The sequence below is a fragment of the Electrophorus electricus genome, chromosome 7, assembly GCF_041902795.1.
Source record: "Electrophorus electricus isolate QZ-2024a chromosome 7, ASM4190279v1, whole genome shotgun sequence".
NCBI classification, from domain to species: domain Eukaryota; kingdom Metazoa; phylum Chordata; class Actinopteri; order Gymnotiformes; family Gymnotidae; genus Electrophorus; species Electrophorus electricus.
The window spans coordinates 10,992,952-11,010,963 of NC_137503.1; the positions used below are offsets into that span (position 1 = coordinate 10,992,952).

General features: G+C 38.2%; 1 protein-coding gene across 3 annotated transcripts; it reads right to left on the reverse strand.

Annotated features, from left to right (window-relative positions):
- Positions 1–483: 483 nt before the first annotated feature.
- Positions 484–9,247, reverse strand: slc16a1a (solute carrier family 16 member 1a). Of its 3 annotated transcripts, XM_035524667.1 has the most exons (6): positions 9,026–9,247; positions 7,592–7,831; positions 2,501–2,644; positions 2,265–2,360; positions 1,575–2,150; positions 484–1,438 (listed from the first exon to the last, which is right to left on the reverse strand). In XM_035524667.1, the coding sequence occupies exons 2-6, from the start codon at positions 7,806–7,808 to the stop codon at positions 1,170–1,172; spliced, it is 1,302 nt and encodes a 433-aa protein (XP_035380560.1). In that variant the 5' UTR covers positions 7,809–7,831; positions 9,026–9,247; the 3' UTR covers positions 484–1,169. The 3 variants fall into 3 exon arrangements, with proteins under 3 accessions (XP_035380560.1, XP_035380559.1, XP_035380561.1); XM_035524666.1 differs by having other exon boundaries at positions 1,575–2,360; XM_035524668.1 differs by lacking the exon at positions 2,501–2,644 and having other exon boundaries at positions 1,575–2,360.
- Between the last annotated feature and the right edge of the window lie 8,765 nt (positions 9,248–18,012).

Genomic DNA, 18,012 nt, shown 5'->3' on the forward strand with positions numbered 1-18,012 from the left:
CCGTTTAGCGATCTTCCAACAGACTAGCTATCTTAACTACCTTAAAACAGGCCAGTAGGCTTTTTATATGTTAGCTATCGAGCTACTTCCCTAGCGTTAGCTAGCTACTTAACCGTCTGTTAACCAGTAACCGTCATAACCGACTCCAATGTTAATTCACGCGCGTAGTCTTGAATTCAGGGCGAGGTGATTTGACCTTCACTGCTCATGTACCAATGCCAATGTCCTGTTTAGCTAAACTTCCTCAGTAATGGTGTCGGCCCTCGAGATGCCATTTATTGCAATGTTGCAACGAACACCCTCTGAGTAACGTGTTATAATATCTAAATAGTATATGTAGGAACCTTTTATAGAAGCATTTGAAAGAAATGTTGGAAATAGTATGTAATGAAATAGCAAACATAGCTAAGATAGTTAGCTAGACGTTTTACTTTAAATCTTTGGCAACCTGTGGGGAATACAGGATAATAAGAACACCTCAGATTACGATATCAGTTTTATTTCGAGTTTGTTCATTTCAAACGTAAAATGCATAAAAACAAAGAAGAGAAAATGACGTCTCAGTTTCCCAATTGGAAAAAAATCCAAAATGAAACAGCACAGTCACTGTCGCAGAACGTATTCTCAGTTTAAAGAAGAGATAGAAAACAAGCATGATATACATTTTCAAGACGTTAGTTTTTAAAGACTGACAACCATTATATTATGCCTAGACTCTACAACCCTTCGATAACTACAACCTGGCTTACGCAAAAAATATATTGAGGGTAGATGTAGATACAAATAAATAAAGATATTTTAAAGTAATGTTTCTTTTCATTAATTGGTTCATGCACAGGCTAATATAACGCATATCTATATTACTACTTGAATGTAATGCAAAAAATAGGGACATGCGATATTTAACTTGAAGAAAGATGTTTCTGGATGTTTGGGGGGTTTTTTTCTTTCTTTTTTGTGAAATTTAGATAAGGCCCATTGTTAATGTCATGTAGATACTGAGCAGCCTTTTCTCATGTCTTCTCAGTAAATCTGTTTTAAAGTGGAATGGGCTTAATTACCACAACTACCACAGCACCCAAACAGCTGAGTTAGAATAGTGCATTGAAATCTGGAAAACAGATTTAATGCCACAAATTAAAACCAATCATTCACAGGCTGGGGCAGCTTCATACAGCATCTTCTGCAGTTTTGGAATCCATATTTGCTCGTACTGCCCCAGCTGCATCACTAGCAGTCCCCTTGTTGGAAATATCCATGGTGGATTCATCCTCATTTCTTTTCAGCTGTGCTCTTTTAGCTTCCTCCTTTGCTTCCTTATCCAGCATCCTGTAGTTGATGCCCATGCCAACAAAGAGGAACAAGCTCGAGACCAAAAGGATTATTCCACAGCTTATGTAAGTGTACTTGTAGTCATGGTAGATGTCATTAAATTTTCCTGTGAATGAAAATAAAATAATTAAAGATATTTATAAGTACCAGGAGTAAATGTTCTGGTTGGTAATACTAACATAAGAAATAGGCAGGAAAAGACTAAGGCAGTCTACAAACATATTTTTTGAACTCGGACTCACCCAATAAAGGAGGGCCAAGTAATACTGGCCCACACTCTACAATGGTCACCAGCCCCACTGCACTGGAGAAGCGCTGGGCTCCTACCAGATCCATCAGTGTCTCAAACAGCACTGAACTCAGCCACCCAAACGCAAAGCCAAAGAAGATCGCATAGACCACAAATCCCATGTAGTCCACAGACAGGGGTGCAAGCACATGGCATAAACCATTAAACAGAACAGAGGCTGCAAAGAAGTGTTGCACTCTGGGTCGCACCCATTTGGTGTTGGCCACTGTTCCCATGGAGGGACGTGCCACCATGTCCACTATGGCCAATACTGAGAGCAAAAAAGCAGCTTTCTCTTTTGCAATATGTTTACTCTTGGCATAATTACTGAGGAATACGAGAGGGCAGAATAAACCAAAGAACATAACAATGTTTCCCATGAGGTACAGGAGAAAGCCACGGTGTTTGAAGAGGGACAGATCAATGAAACTGTTGATAACTTCCATCACAGTCTTCTTCTCACCAGGAGTGTTGGACTCTTTCACAGCAGGCTTGGGCTTTGGCCCAATGGGCCTCATAAGAGATCCAGCTACACAACAGTTAAACAGAAGCCCACCAAGGATAAGGAAACTACCCCTCCAGCCAAATTGGTCATAGAACCAGGTGTTTAGTGGGGCCAAAGTAGACAAAAAAACTGGGCTACCAGCCATTGCAATTCCATTAGCAATAGGCCTCTTCTTGTAGAAGTATTTGCCAATCATTGTAAGGGCTGGATTGAGATTGAATGCAAGGCCAAGACCTGTAATTTAAACACAACAGAAGACAAATAGTTTCCCCATATTTAAATAATTCAGGAAAATAAAGCATAAAGTAGAAAAAAAGGATAAAGTAAACATTGGTAACATTGGAGTATGCATTGAAGTATTGATGCCAACTCACCTCCTATCACACCCACACAGAAATACAAGCCTGCCACTGTGTTACAGAACGAAGCAGCAATGAGTCCAGCTCCCGAGAGGCAGCCCCCTGCTATCATTATGGGACGACTACCATACTTATTTACTAGGATACTGCTGATGGGGCCTGTAGATAATAAAGAGCAGACTGGAGTGATGAGTTGTATAGGTCTTTTTAGACATGAATACAAGAAAATATTTTTTTTGTTGTTGATAAGGCCTCTCAAATTGTTATTTCACATGTACTAATCAGTATTTATTACGGGTTCCTTTGATTAGTAATGTGATTGCTATTTAGTCTTAAATGTAAAAAAAAAATTTTCAAACGGAAATACAATGGACATAATAGACAAAGACTGTAAACTCATTTGGACATTAGAGGGCACTGTTGCTTTAGGGTTATTTCACGTACAGCCGAGGAATTAAATCTTGCCTGCTATTTCTGCAGCCATCATTAACTTTTACATCCTGGTCGAGGCTGCAGTGCAGACCACTTCCTATGCCCGTGTCATGGTTATGTGACCTATAACATGCAGTGTATATCTAAAATGCAAACTTTTCCTTTTTGACCCTTATAATTAAAGTAGTGAACACTATGAGTAAAACTGTTAATACCAGAAATGCTATTAATGTTTATGCTGTTTAAAGTATACTATCACTATGTATCAAGAGTAGAACAGTAGTAGTAGAACAAACTGTGAAGACCAAAATATCACAAAAGGCATATGATATAATCAGAACATACAACAGAAGACACATATATAATGAAACTAAAACTCTAAAACTAAAACTCCCATACGAGCACAATTTTATGCCTTCATAACACCCTTTATACAGTGTAGATGTTGCCCTAAATTGTTATTATTTTTTAAATAATTCATTTATGACAATGAAAAATAAAACAAGAAAACAAAGAAATTAAAAGGTCAGTTTCAGATTTAACCCTCAACAAAAACTTGGTGCAGTGAGGCAGTGAAGCAGTGAGAGCCTCACACTTTAATAGATTTACTTAGGCAGTTAGAGCCTCACACTTTAATAGATTTACTTAGGCAGTTAGAGCCTCACACTTTAATAGATTTTACTTTCAAGATATAAGGCTAAAACTGGGGCCTCTGTAGTAGGACTTAAAGCATCCTGATGCAGGCTTGTATCTTCCCTCAACATGCAGAACATTTTTCAGAAGAATACTGTAAATTACTTTGCATTGTCCCTCTCTAAAAATGGAATAATTCTTGGACCATTTGTGGGTAAATGTTTGCATTTTAAGTCCCTTAATTCTTGCATGTAGAAATCCTGTCATTAGTGTTGAGAAGAAGTCTGTCCAGAAAAGTGGCTGATGGCAGTGCCCACGTCCTCCTGTTTCCTAACACAAAGTCTATTAGTCCTTTTATAATCCACTTCATACTGCTAGTAGGACTAGCCTGTTCAAACATGATGCTTTTGACTCTTTGCTTATATTAATCCAATATGGAAATGTGTAACATCAAAAGATAACAAGTCTAAGGTGATTTTGTATTCTACATTTTAAGTACACAGCGTGTCTTTTGTCAGTTAAAGATTATGCCACTTCTAAGCAATTTGAATGTTTGTCTTCTTACAGTGATAAAAGAGAGACAAAAGTCTAGCACAACACTTGTATTAAGTGAAATTCAAACTACATTACAGTACACTGTCATTTTAATAATTAATTCATCTGAGATGTCACATGATTATAAAAACATTAGACCTGACATTGTTTTCACAAAATCAGCTATAGGGCAATGGTTTTAATTAAAATATTTTAAACAGGACAGTTTGTTAATTTAGTGTTTTACTGTCTTGGGATTTTATTTCAAAAGGAAAATGTACTATCAATCTTGGTTGAGACAGCCTAGCTGCTATACCATATTGTATGTATGGTGTATCTACACATTAGGGGGTCTTTTGTTTCTAGTGAGATGCCTTGGTGTTGTGTGGGCCATCAACAACAGGCAGGAACACAAAAGAGTAAGAACTTAAAGGAAGCCTCAGCTTGTTGTACCAAAACACCGCAGTGTCAAACAGACACAAACACAGTCTGACAGATTTTGCTAAGAGGCTGCTGAGACAAACAGCAAAAAAGTCAAAGTGCACCAATATTTACAAACTGAGACACAGAGAATGGCAGGGAAGCACAACACAATCTGCTGGGGTCAAAACATTGGAGAACACAAGCACATGTTGGGAGAATTGACATTAAACTTCATGTCAATTAGCTGGTGAACTGGCTACTGCAGGGACAAACAGTGCTCTACTTTTGCGCCACAACTGGCTCTGTTTTTTTATTGGGATAGAATCAGGTGTCTTGATTTATCCTTTGGGAATACTGAGGTATTTGTTTCAAATTCATCATTGCATAATGGTGCACAGTGATGGGTTCAGAAGAAATGAGGAAAACAAAAATAGTCCAAGTGTAGTACAATAGTACACATTTCATAAGATATCAGGCAACTATATCAGTATGGATGGATTGCATAAGTATTTTGTATCGCATTACATAGTAGCTTGAGGTAAAGTTAAAATAACAGAGCTATTTTAGCATTCTGCATGTGTGGTTGCATTCATACAGCTCACAAGTACATTTCAGTGGGTTTTGGGACCCTTTGGTCTAGCATGGGCATTGTGGGAGTGCTGAGGTCAATTCTACCATCAGGTGAACCCCTCATACCAGTGCCCACATGATCATATGAAACACACTGAACTAAGCCTCAGGAAGGGGGAGACTTTCCATTATACATGTTTGTATATGTAAAATGCTTAAAATGGGTTATAAACTGCAGTTTTTATCCTATCTGTCAGGGTGGTGTTTGCTGAGCTCCCTGAAACCCTTTGTGAAAAACCTTGGTCTTATGAAATGCCTTAACGGTTCAAGGTATGGGGTTTTGAAATGTGCTTTCTTATCTTTAATTCACTTGGCCTCTACTTTCTTTCTGAACTGGAGGAGTACCCAGCTGACTAGCACTGACCCAAAAAGCAGCAAGCAGAAAGGCTAAAATGTTAAGGGCCAGCACAGCCCACAGCAAGTCCAACATGAAGACAAGGTTGAGAAATAATAAAAGACTTTTTACAATATTCAGTGGGTATTAAACTAAGAATTATATGAGCTTCTGTATGTGCTAAATGTACAACAACTTCAGTTTGAAGATTGAACATAAAAGGCTTGCAAGCTGAAACATATAAGACATCCTGTAAGTAATTAGACAGTTTGTGGTGTTGGCTATATTCTCCTGTATACTGGAAATGTCATTTTGAAGTTACAACTCTAAGGTTAAAGTGCAGAACATCATCTTAGAGGGTATTTAAATATTGGGTGTACCATATAGAAATCACAGTCCTTTATATACATAGATTAATATTTTTCACATTTTATGCCACCATGGGTAATTGGACACCTCTGTTCCGTTACTTCTTGTCCAGTCATGTCTCACTGCATCATTATTTGAATTTGAAACCAAGTGCTAAATTTAATTTAGGATTGTGTTAATTTATTCAATTATCCATGCTACTTATTTCATTTCAAATCATATGTGCTGGATTACAGAGCCAAAATGACAAAAATGGCATCTGTCTGTGCTTTTACTTATGTACTGCACTGTATAAACCATAACCCATTTATCTGGTTAACCTTCATGTAATACAGTGCAGTGTGTTCATGCTATGTGCATGTGAAAGTAGATGCACTGTAACAGCTATCAGCCTGCATAGCTGATTTGGCATATTTCAGCTGCGCTCTACATACTGAGACAGGCTCAGTATTGACAGTGATCATCACAAGTTTGTGTGACTCCAGACCTGGCATCTCTTCTCCTCATGTGTCTCTAAGGAAAACATCTGACACCTCTTACTCATGGAATAAAAGACTGATGGAGAAGACAGGCTAGAGGCAGATCGAATAACCCATTCAGAGCACCATCTTTCATTTGAAAATTTGTCTTGCACTTGGCTGGATCCTTCTAGTTAAAAGGATTAAAGCCTTTTACTTAGTCCATTTTAGCTGATAGATTTTACTGAGGTATTCCTTATTTCCATCATGGTCTCATATTAATGGACCGTGAGACGTGTTGATATAAAGCTGCCTAAAAAAACAGGGGAACAGCTTTGTCCCATCTGGGAACAAAAGGATTAACTATCCAGTAAAAGACATGGGAAGAGGATTACATTATCAAACAGACTCATGTTGTAAGACAAAACTGGATGAAATTTTGTATTGTTTTCAACTGGGCTAAAAGTTCTGCTGTACTTCTCTGATTTTAGGATTAAAAAAAAATTCCTATCACAATATGCTGAATGAAGAAACATTTAACTATAATATTTTTACCAGTAGAAAATAAATTTATATTCAATATCAAAATCAATACACTTGACTGGCACTCTGTTTTGTCTTATCAGTGAGGGCTGTTTCTTTGATCACCTAAATGTAACTATATTGCTTAAAATATTTTGAGGTTAACCAAATTTATGTACCTTTCTTTATCAATAAATGACTGCTTAACATATAATTTATTGTTGTCTTATAATTTTGCAATTATCATGTATAAAAACATCCACAAAATACAGGAATTATATGAAGTCAAAAGGTTATTATGTATGTCTGAATGTATTCTCTGCTATGGAAAAGTGGAATTGCTTATTAAAGCCCTAACAAGGCTAACAAGGCTGCTGGAGTGTGTATGTCTCAGCTTGCTCTCAGACAAAACTGAATGAGGGAAACAAGCTCCCGCAAAAGAAGAGAAACAAATCCTACCACCTGCTTCAGATGGAAACAGTGTTGATTGAGAATAAGTTGTCAGAGAGGTGTGCTCAGTTGCAGCTGTAGGTATCACATGCATCATATATTTTCCTATTTTCCTTGGTCTAATACATTTGGCTTAGCTCAAGAAGATTTTGACAATTACCCAATAAGTGAGTCAGGTATGTTAAAAAGTATGACAAAGTGTAGGTGCAAGCAGTGTACCAGTGAACACATCCCAAGGCAAACCAGGAGACAAATTCCAGATGACCAGCAAGGCACAACACCTACAAACATTAGGCTGCATGTTGGCCATTTTTGTCTCACCTCCTCCATACATGACAGCTAGCATGATGGAAGATATCCAAGAAACTTGGCTGCTGCTGGCATTGAAGATCACTTCAATCTCCTTGAAGAACACTGTGATGGACTTTGGGAAGGCGTAGGAGAAACCAATAGAGATGAAGGCCCCCATCACCACAGCCCAACCCCAGCCCCCCTCTGGAGGAGTGTAACCCACAGGACCTCCGACAACAGGTGCCATGGTGGGGTCTGATAGTTGATTTTCTGTGAAAAGAGAACAGTTCTTTATAAAAAAGTCTGTGTGACTTCAGATGCCATAGTAAAAATAAATTAAATTATAGTCACGGTCTAATATAATAAAGAAACCTTAAGAATAAAGTAACCTATTTTTTCAGATGACTCAAATAAAAACGAACAACTGTTGATCTATCAATAAAATGTAGAATGCACTGCCTTTGAGATATTAGGATTCACAACAACAGTAGCTACCTAATCAAATGGTCAAAGGCCTTTACATAAAGTGTTTAAAACAACATATTGCTCAAAATCACTCATGCCAGCAAACAGCATTCAAAGGGCACCTCACACATTTATTGACTCAGCTTCTGAGTTATGAGCAGCCTCAGTGCAGAAAATATCCTTAAAACAAACAAACAAGCAAACACACACACACACACACACACATATATATGTATATATATATATATATATATATATATATATATATATATATATATATATATATATATATATATATATATATATATATATATATAGTCAAAATACTCTACAAATGGAAATGTGACTCACACTATTTCTGAAGGATCAAGAGTTTGGGTTGGAGAGGTCTACCAGTCTTATACCAATATACAGGTTATTTTTGAATTGGCATTTATACTACTCTGTGGGATCCAGAGAGAATAATTGGAAGGAACCAGTGACTCATCGAAGTTTATCTTCTCTGTTATGTTTGTATTCCACAAAACCTTTCATAAGCACTCTAGCCTCCTCATGACACTACCACTGATGCCTCATTATTTCAGTTATTTATTAACTTTCCCATCTCACTATTATAATCTTCATAATATGCTTTCAAATATTGCCACATGTTCAGTATATTCTAAATGGCACATCTGACTTAAAACTATATATATTCCTCATCTTATAAGTACATGGAAGTAGAAATTATAGCACTCCACAGCACCACAGATTTTCTCATTGTTGTTCAGCTCAATTTAATGGGTAACTTGATTTCATATACTTGCCTTTTGATACTATATCTGCATATTGCATATTTCGAATTAGATTTGGAAAGCTGAAAGCAAGAACTGTATTTTTTACAAAGCCAGTGCAAAAACAAAATGAATTTACAGATTAAATGTTTTTGTCACACAGCAAACTGGAATAGTTAGTGCATTCATTCTCAGAAGACACATATTTCTCACTGTATGTGCCTACCTTTATAACAGCTCTCAACAAAGTCTCTGCAGAAAGCAGCCCAAAGTACACTTGTATTCCTCAATAAAGTCGATTACGTTTTGATGTCAGATGGTAACCCGTACAATGAAGTCAACAATCTAAAACATAAACACTTAGGCCTTTGGGATAAAAGTTATTTTCACCTTGTGATGTAGCAAGTAAGATTCAACTGGACAGTTTCAACCTCTGGTGCTAGATTGAGGTTGGTTCAACTCTTATTGGCTAGTGAAGTCAACAGACAGGTCAACAAGTCTAGTGCCCTGCCTCCTCATGTTGCCTTTCTCCTCCTCCTTGTCCTTTGTTCTACAGTCACATTCAGAACTCTTCTAGCTCTCTGTAAGAAGGGTCCTGAGTTCAGGTTGGGCATCTCAGAGATAACAGTATCATTTCTAATTGCCTGCAATGTCTATTTTAATACGCACCAAATTCACAGTAAATTACATGTTAAAGTAATTCCCGGTATTGCCGTGAGGTTGTACACCGTTCAAGCCATTCCCAAAGCAGATGTGATGTATTTTTAAACAGCTGAGCAGTAGCCAAAGACAGGTCACAGTGAAGTCATCATGTAGTTACTATTTGAATGAGCTACTGGCAGACAAAGAATCTGAGTATTCCTTGTTTGCTAATCCTGTTGAGACAAAACAAACGTGATTCGCCAATGTGCATGGTTATGTGCCAGACGCTGCACAAACTTGCTACATATGACTCTTGTGTAAAGAATATAAAGAGAAACACAAGGGAAGAGGTAATGCTGAGGAACATGGACCAAAGTGCTGTGGAAAAGCCATGGACTCTATTACATTTTCAGAAACTGAATTACTAACATATTGCACCGCCCAGTGATCAGGCATCTAGTCAGCTAGAGTCTTCTTTCATAAACATGACTTTCTTAAAGTACAAGCCTTTCCTTTAATTTCAGAGTGATTGTATTGGCTTGAAATAAGCTCAAATATAGTTATTTTTTCCATGAGTAATGCAATTTGTTTTACTTCATGAACCACAAAAAACAAGCCCTCATTTTCCATCACAGGAAGATGTTTCACATTCACTTTCAGAACTCCCTCTGCTCTTTCCATGGGATTTGATGTCAAGTCTTGGGTCTCAGAGATAACATGGCTACTGCTAATTATCTATAGTATTAATTTTAATATGCACCAAATTTGTCAAGAATTAAGTGTTGAAGTGACTCCCCATATTGTCTTGCTGACATTGGGACAGTGAAATAAGAGATGAGAGCAGCGTCAGATATCCAAAAAATTATATTTTTATGATACATGATCACTTTTAAGGAACTGTAGTAAAATTATTTTCCAAATTAATAAACTTACCTGTTCATGAGTCTTTCAGCTAAGGAGATTCAACAAAAGAACACACACGTTGTTGTACACCCACACAATCACATTACCTTTGTTGAATTACTAGAGAGCTTACTATTGAATGTCACCAAGACTCAGATCAAAATGAAAGTTCACTTTAGAGAAATATAAACTCTGCTCACCAGGTAGAGCAGATTACAGAAGCAACTAACAACATTAAGGTCATGGGTTTGAATCACAAGGGAACACCATACTGTCATACAGATAAATATGTACGTTCCTCTGGATAAGAGGATCTGCCAAATAATGTAAATGTTGAATGGAGTATTAAAACCGAGAGCCGAGCAGGATAAGTTTCATTGGGTTTGTCTCCTCTCAGGGTCTCTTCCCCATGCTGTCTATAGAACCTTCTATTTGCTACTGTTGTTGCTGACTTGATCATTTGGAGTCTAGATCTGGGTTATCTGTAAAACTGCTTTTTGACAATGTCATAAAAGTGCTATACAAGTAAAACTGAATTGAATTAAACTGAATATATTGCAACATTATAAATAATAGCTTGCATAAACTGTCTTTTTATGTGAAACTATAAAGTCCACTTTGTGAACATTTGGAGTAATCTTGAAATGAACCTACAATGTGTTCAGCTCTAAAACTGTGATACTATACCCAGAAGAATCCCCCCCCCCCCCCCATTTATATTATCTGACCTATAAAAAAAACCCATAGATTTTCTTAGATAAAAACATTTCTAGTCACAAATAATCTGGAGACAGAAGGTATCAACAGCAGCTGTCAAGTAAAGTGGGCTGGAATCCATTTTATCTTGCTCTTAATTGAGCTATTGGGTGACCAAGAACCTAAGCAGTCCATGTCTGCTTATTCGTGACTTCACAGTTAAACAAACATAAGCAGGAAATGTGCAGGGATATGAGACTGACAGTGCATAGCCCTGTTGTATGCCAAGCATGTCTGAACAATATAAAGAGAGACAGAACGGTAAAGAATATGAATCAGAATATTGTGGAGAAACTGTTGATTTTCTTATACTTTTGTGACTGTTGTATACTTTTTTGACTAGATTGCATTACTGCATTTCCAAGTGTTTAGATGTCCATCATTTTGATTTTGACATAGCGTTATTTAGGCAATGTTTTATAAGAATCACGTCTTTTCAAACATGATTGTCTTCTGTTGTGCAACAGAAGAAATGACGTCCTTTCAGGCCTTTCAAAGTCCAAGTTCTTCTTTGATTTCACAGTGATTGTGTGCTGGGTCTAGAAATAAACTATAAAATGTTTATTTTTCCATGAGTAATGTAGTGTTTTACCTTATGAACCACACCTAAACACCCCCCCATTCTCTTTCATCTCAGGAAGCTGGGTGACCCAGGCTGGCTGAGAGAGGAGGAGAAATATTCCCATTAGCCCCTGTGTTTGTTTAGCCTCATTGTGAGGACGCCCTCTGCCAAGAGATCTAACATACCACGCCGTGTCCTATACATGGAAAAAAACACCTGGGAAAATAAACACCTACGTCTGTATTGGGATGGAGGAGCAGTGGAGGCTGTGCTCTCCCATTGAGCGCTTCATTGTTAAAGACATCAAGCTTTAACATGATAGGAAGTACCTCACAGTGGCTTTGCTGGGATCTTCTAATAGTTTAACATGTAGCTAAAGTAGTTCAAAGGCCATGTAGTCAGAGAGAAAAAGGCAAAGTGACCAGTGACAGCATTTACTAGTCTTTACTGCTATATGAATGGTCTAAGACCCTTCAGTGACCACTACTGTGGCCTAAAAATGTAAAATAAAGAGTAAAGTGAAGAAGTGAAGTAAAGAGTAAAGTCACTTAGTGCGCTGGCTGTCTCTGTCATAACATTGTCACAAAACAATGTCATCTTTACAAAACTAAAACTTCTGCAGAAAAATGACTCTCCTGCCTCTTTCTCTCTCTCTCTCTCTCTCTCTCTCTCTCTCTCTCTCTCTCTCTCTCTATATATATATATATATATATATATATATATATATATATATCCAAAGAAGATTCCAGGTGAGTAACTGCAGTGTAATGTAGTTTGCACTTTGCTTTCACAGCTGATGAAGGACCACTGTCCAAAACATTCTGTTTCTCTGGAAACTCTGTGTACTTTATTACAATTTTGAATATCTCTACTATATATATCTATAGTGCAACTGTAGGTGTCTGTGTATAGATGCCTGTGAATTCTCATGTTACACCTTAGATCAAGTATAAATACTCTTGATTGGAGATGGAGCAGATTGACATTAGCCTTGTACCATATGTCCGAAGCCCGCTGATATATGTACATGTGACTGGAATTGACCCTCAGTGGATAAAGAGGTCCAAATTGGTTGTTTGATATAGGGCCAGTCCTTGTTAGCAGTGTTCCCCTCTGTCAATTCTTTCCTCTGCTCACAAGGTCAGCCTTCTTCTTCATCTGGACAAATTGGAGTATCTTACTGTGTTTTCAGTGATACACACACATAATCACACACATGTCCTAGTGGACACTCATGGGAGCATGTACACATGCACACACACACATGTATTCTCCATTCTCTTCAAGCTAGACACCTCCCTTCCTTTCACATTTTGAGAGGTCAAAGTAAACAAGAAGCAAAGGAGAGACGTGCAGAAAGCCATAGATACAGGATGTGCTATACACCATAAACTGTGAAAGAACAGGCCAAACAGTTGGGCTACTACATCATTTCATTGCATTATATGCAATGGCTTGGATGTAATATGTCATTTTATATGTGGAAAAAGTCTATTTCAAGCCATTATAGGAGTATTTGCACAATGTGTAATATGTTAGTTCATAAGAAAATATGCACCTTCTCCCTGTACCATGATGTAAGTGCCACCTAGAGGAAATTTCAAATATTTCTCCTCTATAAGTGATCTGCATCCACTGCATGTCAAATAAATGCCAAAAACAAGGTCTATACTCTATGTCAGACATGTATCACAGTCTTCCTAATAAGTAGTCATGCCAGCAAGTTTCATTGTCTGTGCTTGGAAATTTCAATAGATACAGTGACCATGCTACTGGAAAATATAAATATGCATATTGCATATTGGAATTTCTCCTAATTAAAATGCTTTGGCCTGGGTACATGATTGGTGATAGTAATCTGTTGCATTCAATGGTCTATAACCACTAGAAATCATGTTTCTTTTATAGCCTGATTTAAGCAAATGCTACCTAGGCCTGCCTGGAAATTGTGTTCATATTAAGAGGATAATTATTCAATAGGGTGTCAGAGACAATTATTAACAAAAGTTGTTTTAAAATAGTTGAGGATAAATTTAAAGGACACTAAGGGGTGTTTTTTTACACTATTGAGTGTTCAAGATTTGTAAATCTTAGCTATAGTGACAAGGTTTGTGGCCTTACAGTCTACATCTTCTATTTTATATGGTCCCATAGAATAGAATGATTGGTTTACTGGTATTTAAGTAAATTGCTTGATTTGTCTCTAGCTATACTAGCTATATTCATAAGGTATGGAATACAAGTTTTGCATTAATATGGGGGGTAGGGGTGGTCTGTGTCTCACCCCTGTCCGCAAAACCTTGAACTGCACAGTGATTTTAAAAAATAGATGATCAACTTTGTCAACTTTCCCCTCTCTCTGTCTCTGTGGTGTCTTAACCTAGACTATCTTTATGTTCCTGTCTTTCACATTTCTCTGAACTCAGAATGTACAAAGTGTGACTACACTGTAAAAATGGTAGTGATGGCACGTGTAGTGGAGCTGCAGCCCCCTCCTGCAATTAACTCTAAGGTAACCCCAACATCTCGTACAGAAAGTCTCCTTATCAAGATGCTCTGGAATACCAGTCGCTGCGCTACGGACCAACCGAACCTTCCCCCCTGGGGAAAACTCATAATACCAACTCTGAGAGGCCTTGTTTTATAAATACCAGAACTCTTTAGGCTTGGCTAAAAGGACACTCCCTTCCCTTATCAGGTTATCAAAGCACTCTGTAAAGCAGGTTATTAACCCAGCAGGACACATGACCCCAGACCTGGGCTTAGCCATAAAGCCATAAAGTACCCCACTTGCAATTTCAGGATGACTTCACAACGTGGAATACCTAGATCAAGAAATACTTATATAGAACATATTTGTCACGGTTAGTCCCTCCCAGCCTCTGTGTTCCATGGTTTCCCTGTCTTGTGTGTTTTGGTTCCATTCATTAGTTTTTTCTCCACCCCTTGTTTGGTTTTCCACACCCGTCATTACTTTGACCTGATTCTTGTTTCTAGTCTTGTTAAGTTCATGTATTTAAACCCCGTCTTGTTCCCTGTGTCATGGCTGTTCATTGAATATTTGATTGTTTGTTTGGATGTGTTAGAAAGCCCATCTGTTTTTCGAAGCCTGCATTTGTTAGCCTGTGTGTTATCTAGCCATTTGTTTTTCCTTACTCTGTGTGTTATTTCCTAGTCTCTGTTGTAGCCTGCGTCCCGTTTGCCTTCGTGTGCTTTGGTTTAGTTTATCATGTATCCTAGTACTCTACGTATTGGCTCTATGACCCTGGACAAGCCTAACTATAACTCTGGATTTGCCCCTAATAAATTTAGCTCTTCTCCGCACTTGCATCTGCCTCCTTACCTCTCCCCGTTATAATATCCTTGAACGACTACTGGAATTTGACCTCTCCCATTCAAAAGGCTTCTTGCGAGCATTGCAACAAGTCCAGATTCATGTACAGTATATAACCTTTTTGATTTTTTAATTAATATAACAAGATTTTATATTCCATACTGATTGCACTGACAGTGGATCCATAGTGCCCCTCAGTGACTATAACAGACTCCCCCATCTGGATTTGTTAAACATGTATGACCAACAATGCATTGTTATATACATAACAGGCTCAGCACAGTCAATACTGAGTGAAATCTAATAAGGTGTCCTCACTGAACTGTTATGAAATCCACTCTCTCTAAATTGATGTTAACTTTTTTTATGTCTTGTTATTTCACTCATTCATTAAACTATTATATCCATGCCTCAACCTTATTATTCGAGTGTTTGCATATTAACCTTTATACATGTTTTACTTAGTAACTACCTCCTCATCTCAAGTATGACAGAGGAAGATTATTTGAATTATTAATAGTAGTACAGTAACATACATGTGTAATAATCATGCTCTCTACCTTTCTCTATATCATTCTTCTATGGTCCTCTATCTCTCTAAGTAACCAACTCTGTGTCTGAGTAGTATGTTTCTTGATGAAACTGAAACTGCTTTCTTATATATAACTGTGTGCTTTATTGTTTATAAGAACGTCTGCACTATATGTGGACCAAATGGCTGAGGTGAATTAGGGTAACTGACCCCACCTGTTATAGTTTAAAAGACATGTCTCATAACCAGATATCACTACCTAATTGTTATAATCACCTTTTTCTCTTATTTTTGTTAACTTTTTAATTACCCCACCAAAGCTGGAGATGAGACAAAGAAGCATGAATATGCATTAGTGATCCTGAGGATGATCTTTCCCCCTTCCACAAGTTGTCATGGATTGCTCCTCCCCCATAATTTACGTGGTACGGCCTGCCGCGTGCAGGGGGATCCACGTGTACTGTGGCCAGCAGCAACGTTACAGATTGACCAACCACCACAGGACGCCTTCTTCCCTGTCAAGAAATGGACTTCCTAGTGGAAGGAGCATAAGCACATCCCAACCTGCAGCCTCGACCCTAGGAGATTGGGGAGAGTACCGTGACCAGTGTTCAGGGAAACTCCGGAGGTGGAGAGGAACACCCATTAGAAAATTTTTGGGGGGGCGGGGGGGTCTGGGGCGATCGAGTCAGACAGACCTGCATCCAAAGACAAGAGAGCCTGATGTTACTGTATATATATATATATATATATATATATATATATATATATATATATATACACAACCATATACATTGTACATTGTGTATATAATCATAATATATATATATATTGTACATATTGTTAATATATTTTGTACATACATAGAATATATATATTTCTCTTTGCATATATATATTTCACATATATAGAATATCTATATTTCTCTATGCACCCATGTTTTCTTTTCCTCAGTTTGGACAGAGCACTCTCAACCATTTCACTGCGAGTTATACTGTGTATGACTATGTATGTGACGAATAAACCAAACTTGGAACTTGGAACTTGGATGGACCCGAGAGGGGCAGGAGGTCTGCCTTTCTTCCTCGTTCAGGGAGGTCTCCCAGGTAGGAGGTTCCTGGCCCGCCTTTTGTTGGGTGGGGACCAGACAGTGCCGTGCTTTGTGCGTTCGCACGGTGGCCTGGAGTTCACTATCCCGGAAGGGGAAGCGTCGGGAACCGTGCCCCTAGGGAGGGGTCGTCTTCGGGGAATGCTCCACCCCCCCCCCCCCACACTTTACATGGAGCGTACCGGAATACCCCGAATACCTTCCATGGAAGTCTCCCCGGTTGGCGGTTCCTGGCCTGCCTGGTAGTAGGTGGGCACCCGTGCAGTGTGTGTGTATGCACGGCAGCCCGGGATTCACAGTCCCAAAGGTGGACGTTTCGGGAGCCGCGCCCCTTAGGAGGGGGTTCTGTCATGGATTGCTCCTCCCCCATAAGTTAGGCGGTACTGCCTGCCGCGTGCAGGGGGATCCACGTGTGCTGTGTTTATTTGTGTTGTAACCACGCCATGTAACCATGTTTTCCATTACACTGTCAACATAGTTGAATTTTTGTTTTGCATCATTGGTAAAGTTTAAATTAATCCTGTTTGGCCAACAGAAATTAATACTAATTACCCAATCGTACATTTCTACAAAACTATGGCTTCGTCCCAATTGCATACTATTTACTAATACTATTTTTTTTTGAGTATAGAGTATGCAGTGTAGCTAAAATTGTCAGTCGAGAATAATGTTATGTTTGAGTGTGATACTACAAAAGGAATACACTAAAGGTAAGTTAGAAATGACAAATCATGTAAAACATTCTCAGGAACTGATGACACCCGCCTGCTGATAACCTGCCACAAAGGGCGGAGAGATGAGAGACGGAGTGGGGGGAGAGGGAAGAGAGAAGGGAAGGAGAGGCTCCTCCTGCTTTTAGACAAATTTGTTAAGTGAGATTAAAACAAAATGTAAGAGCAATATAATTCGATTTGTTTTTTAGTTTAATTATAGGCATGATTAATAATGATAGTAATATTAATTGTGCTAGTAACTGTTACTTTGAATTACTTTGAACTTTTAAAATCAGAACTAAAACATGAATGTCTATTATACAACCAAGCATCAGTGTTTTTGTGCTTCGGACATCGAAGTCAGGTAGGCTACATATAATCAGATAGGCTATATATAAATGTCAGGAAACCCGATTCCTGGCCACATGCCATGTCTGTGGACAATTGATTCTATTGGTAATTTGGACGGCTCTCTGTCGAGCCCAAGTGACTTATATTCCTGTTTTACTGTTTTCGTTAAATGTTTTGCTACTCAGTCCCACAGAGGATGTGTATTCTGTTAGGATATTACATCAGTGTATACCCTCCATGTGAACTATCACCGTTTACTGTCGTAAAGGCTGCGGTTTAATTAACAGAAAAACTTTAAAAAGAAAACTGGAA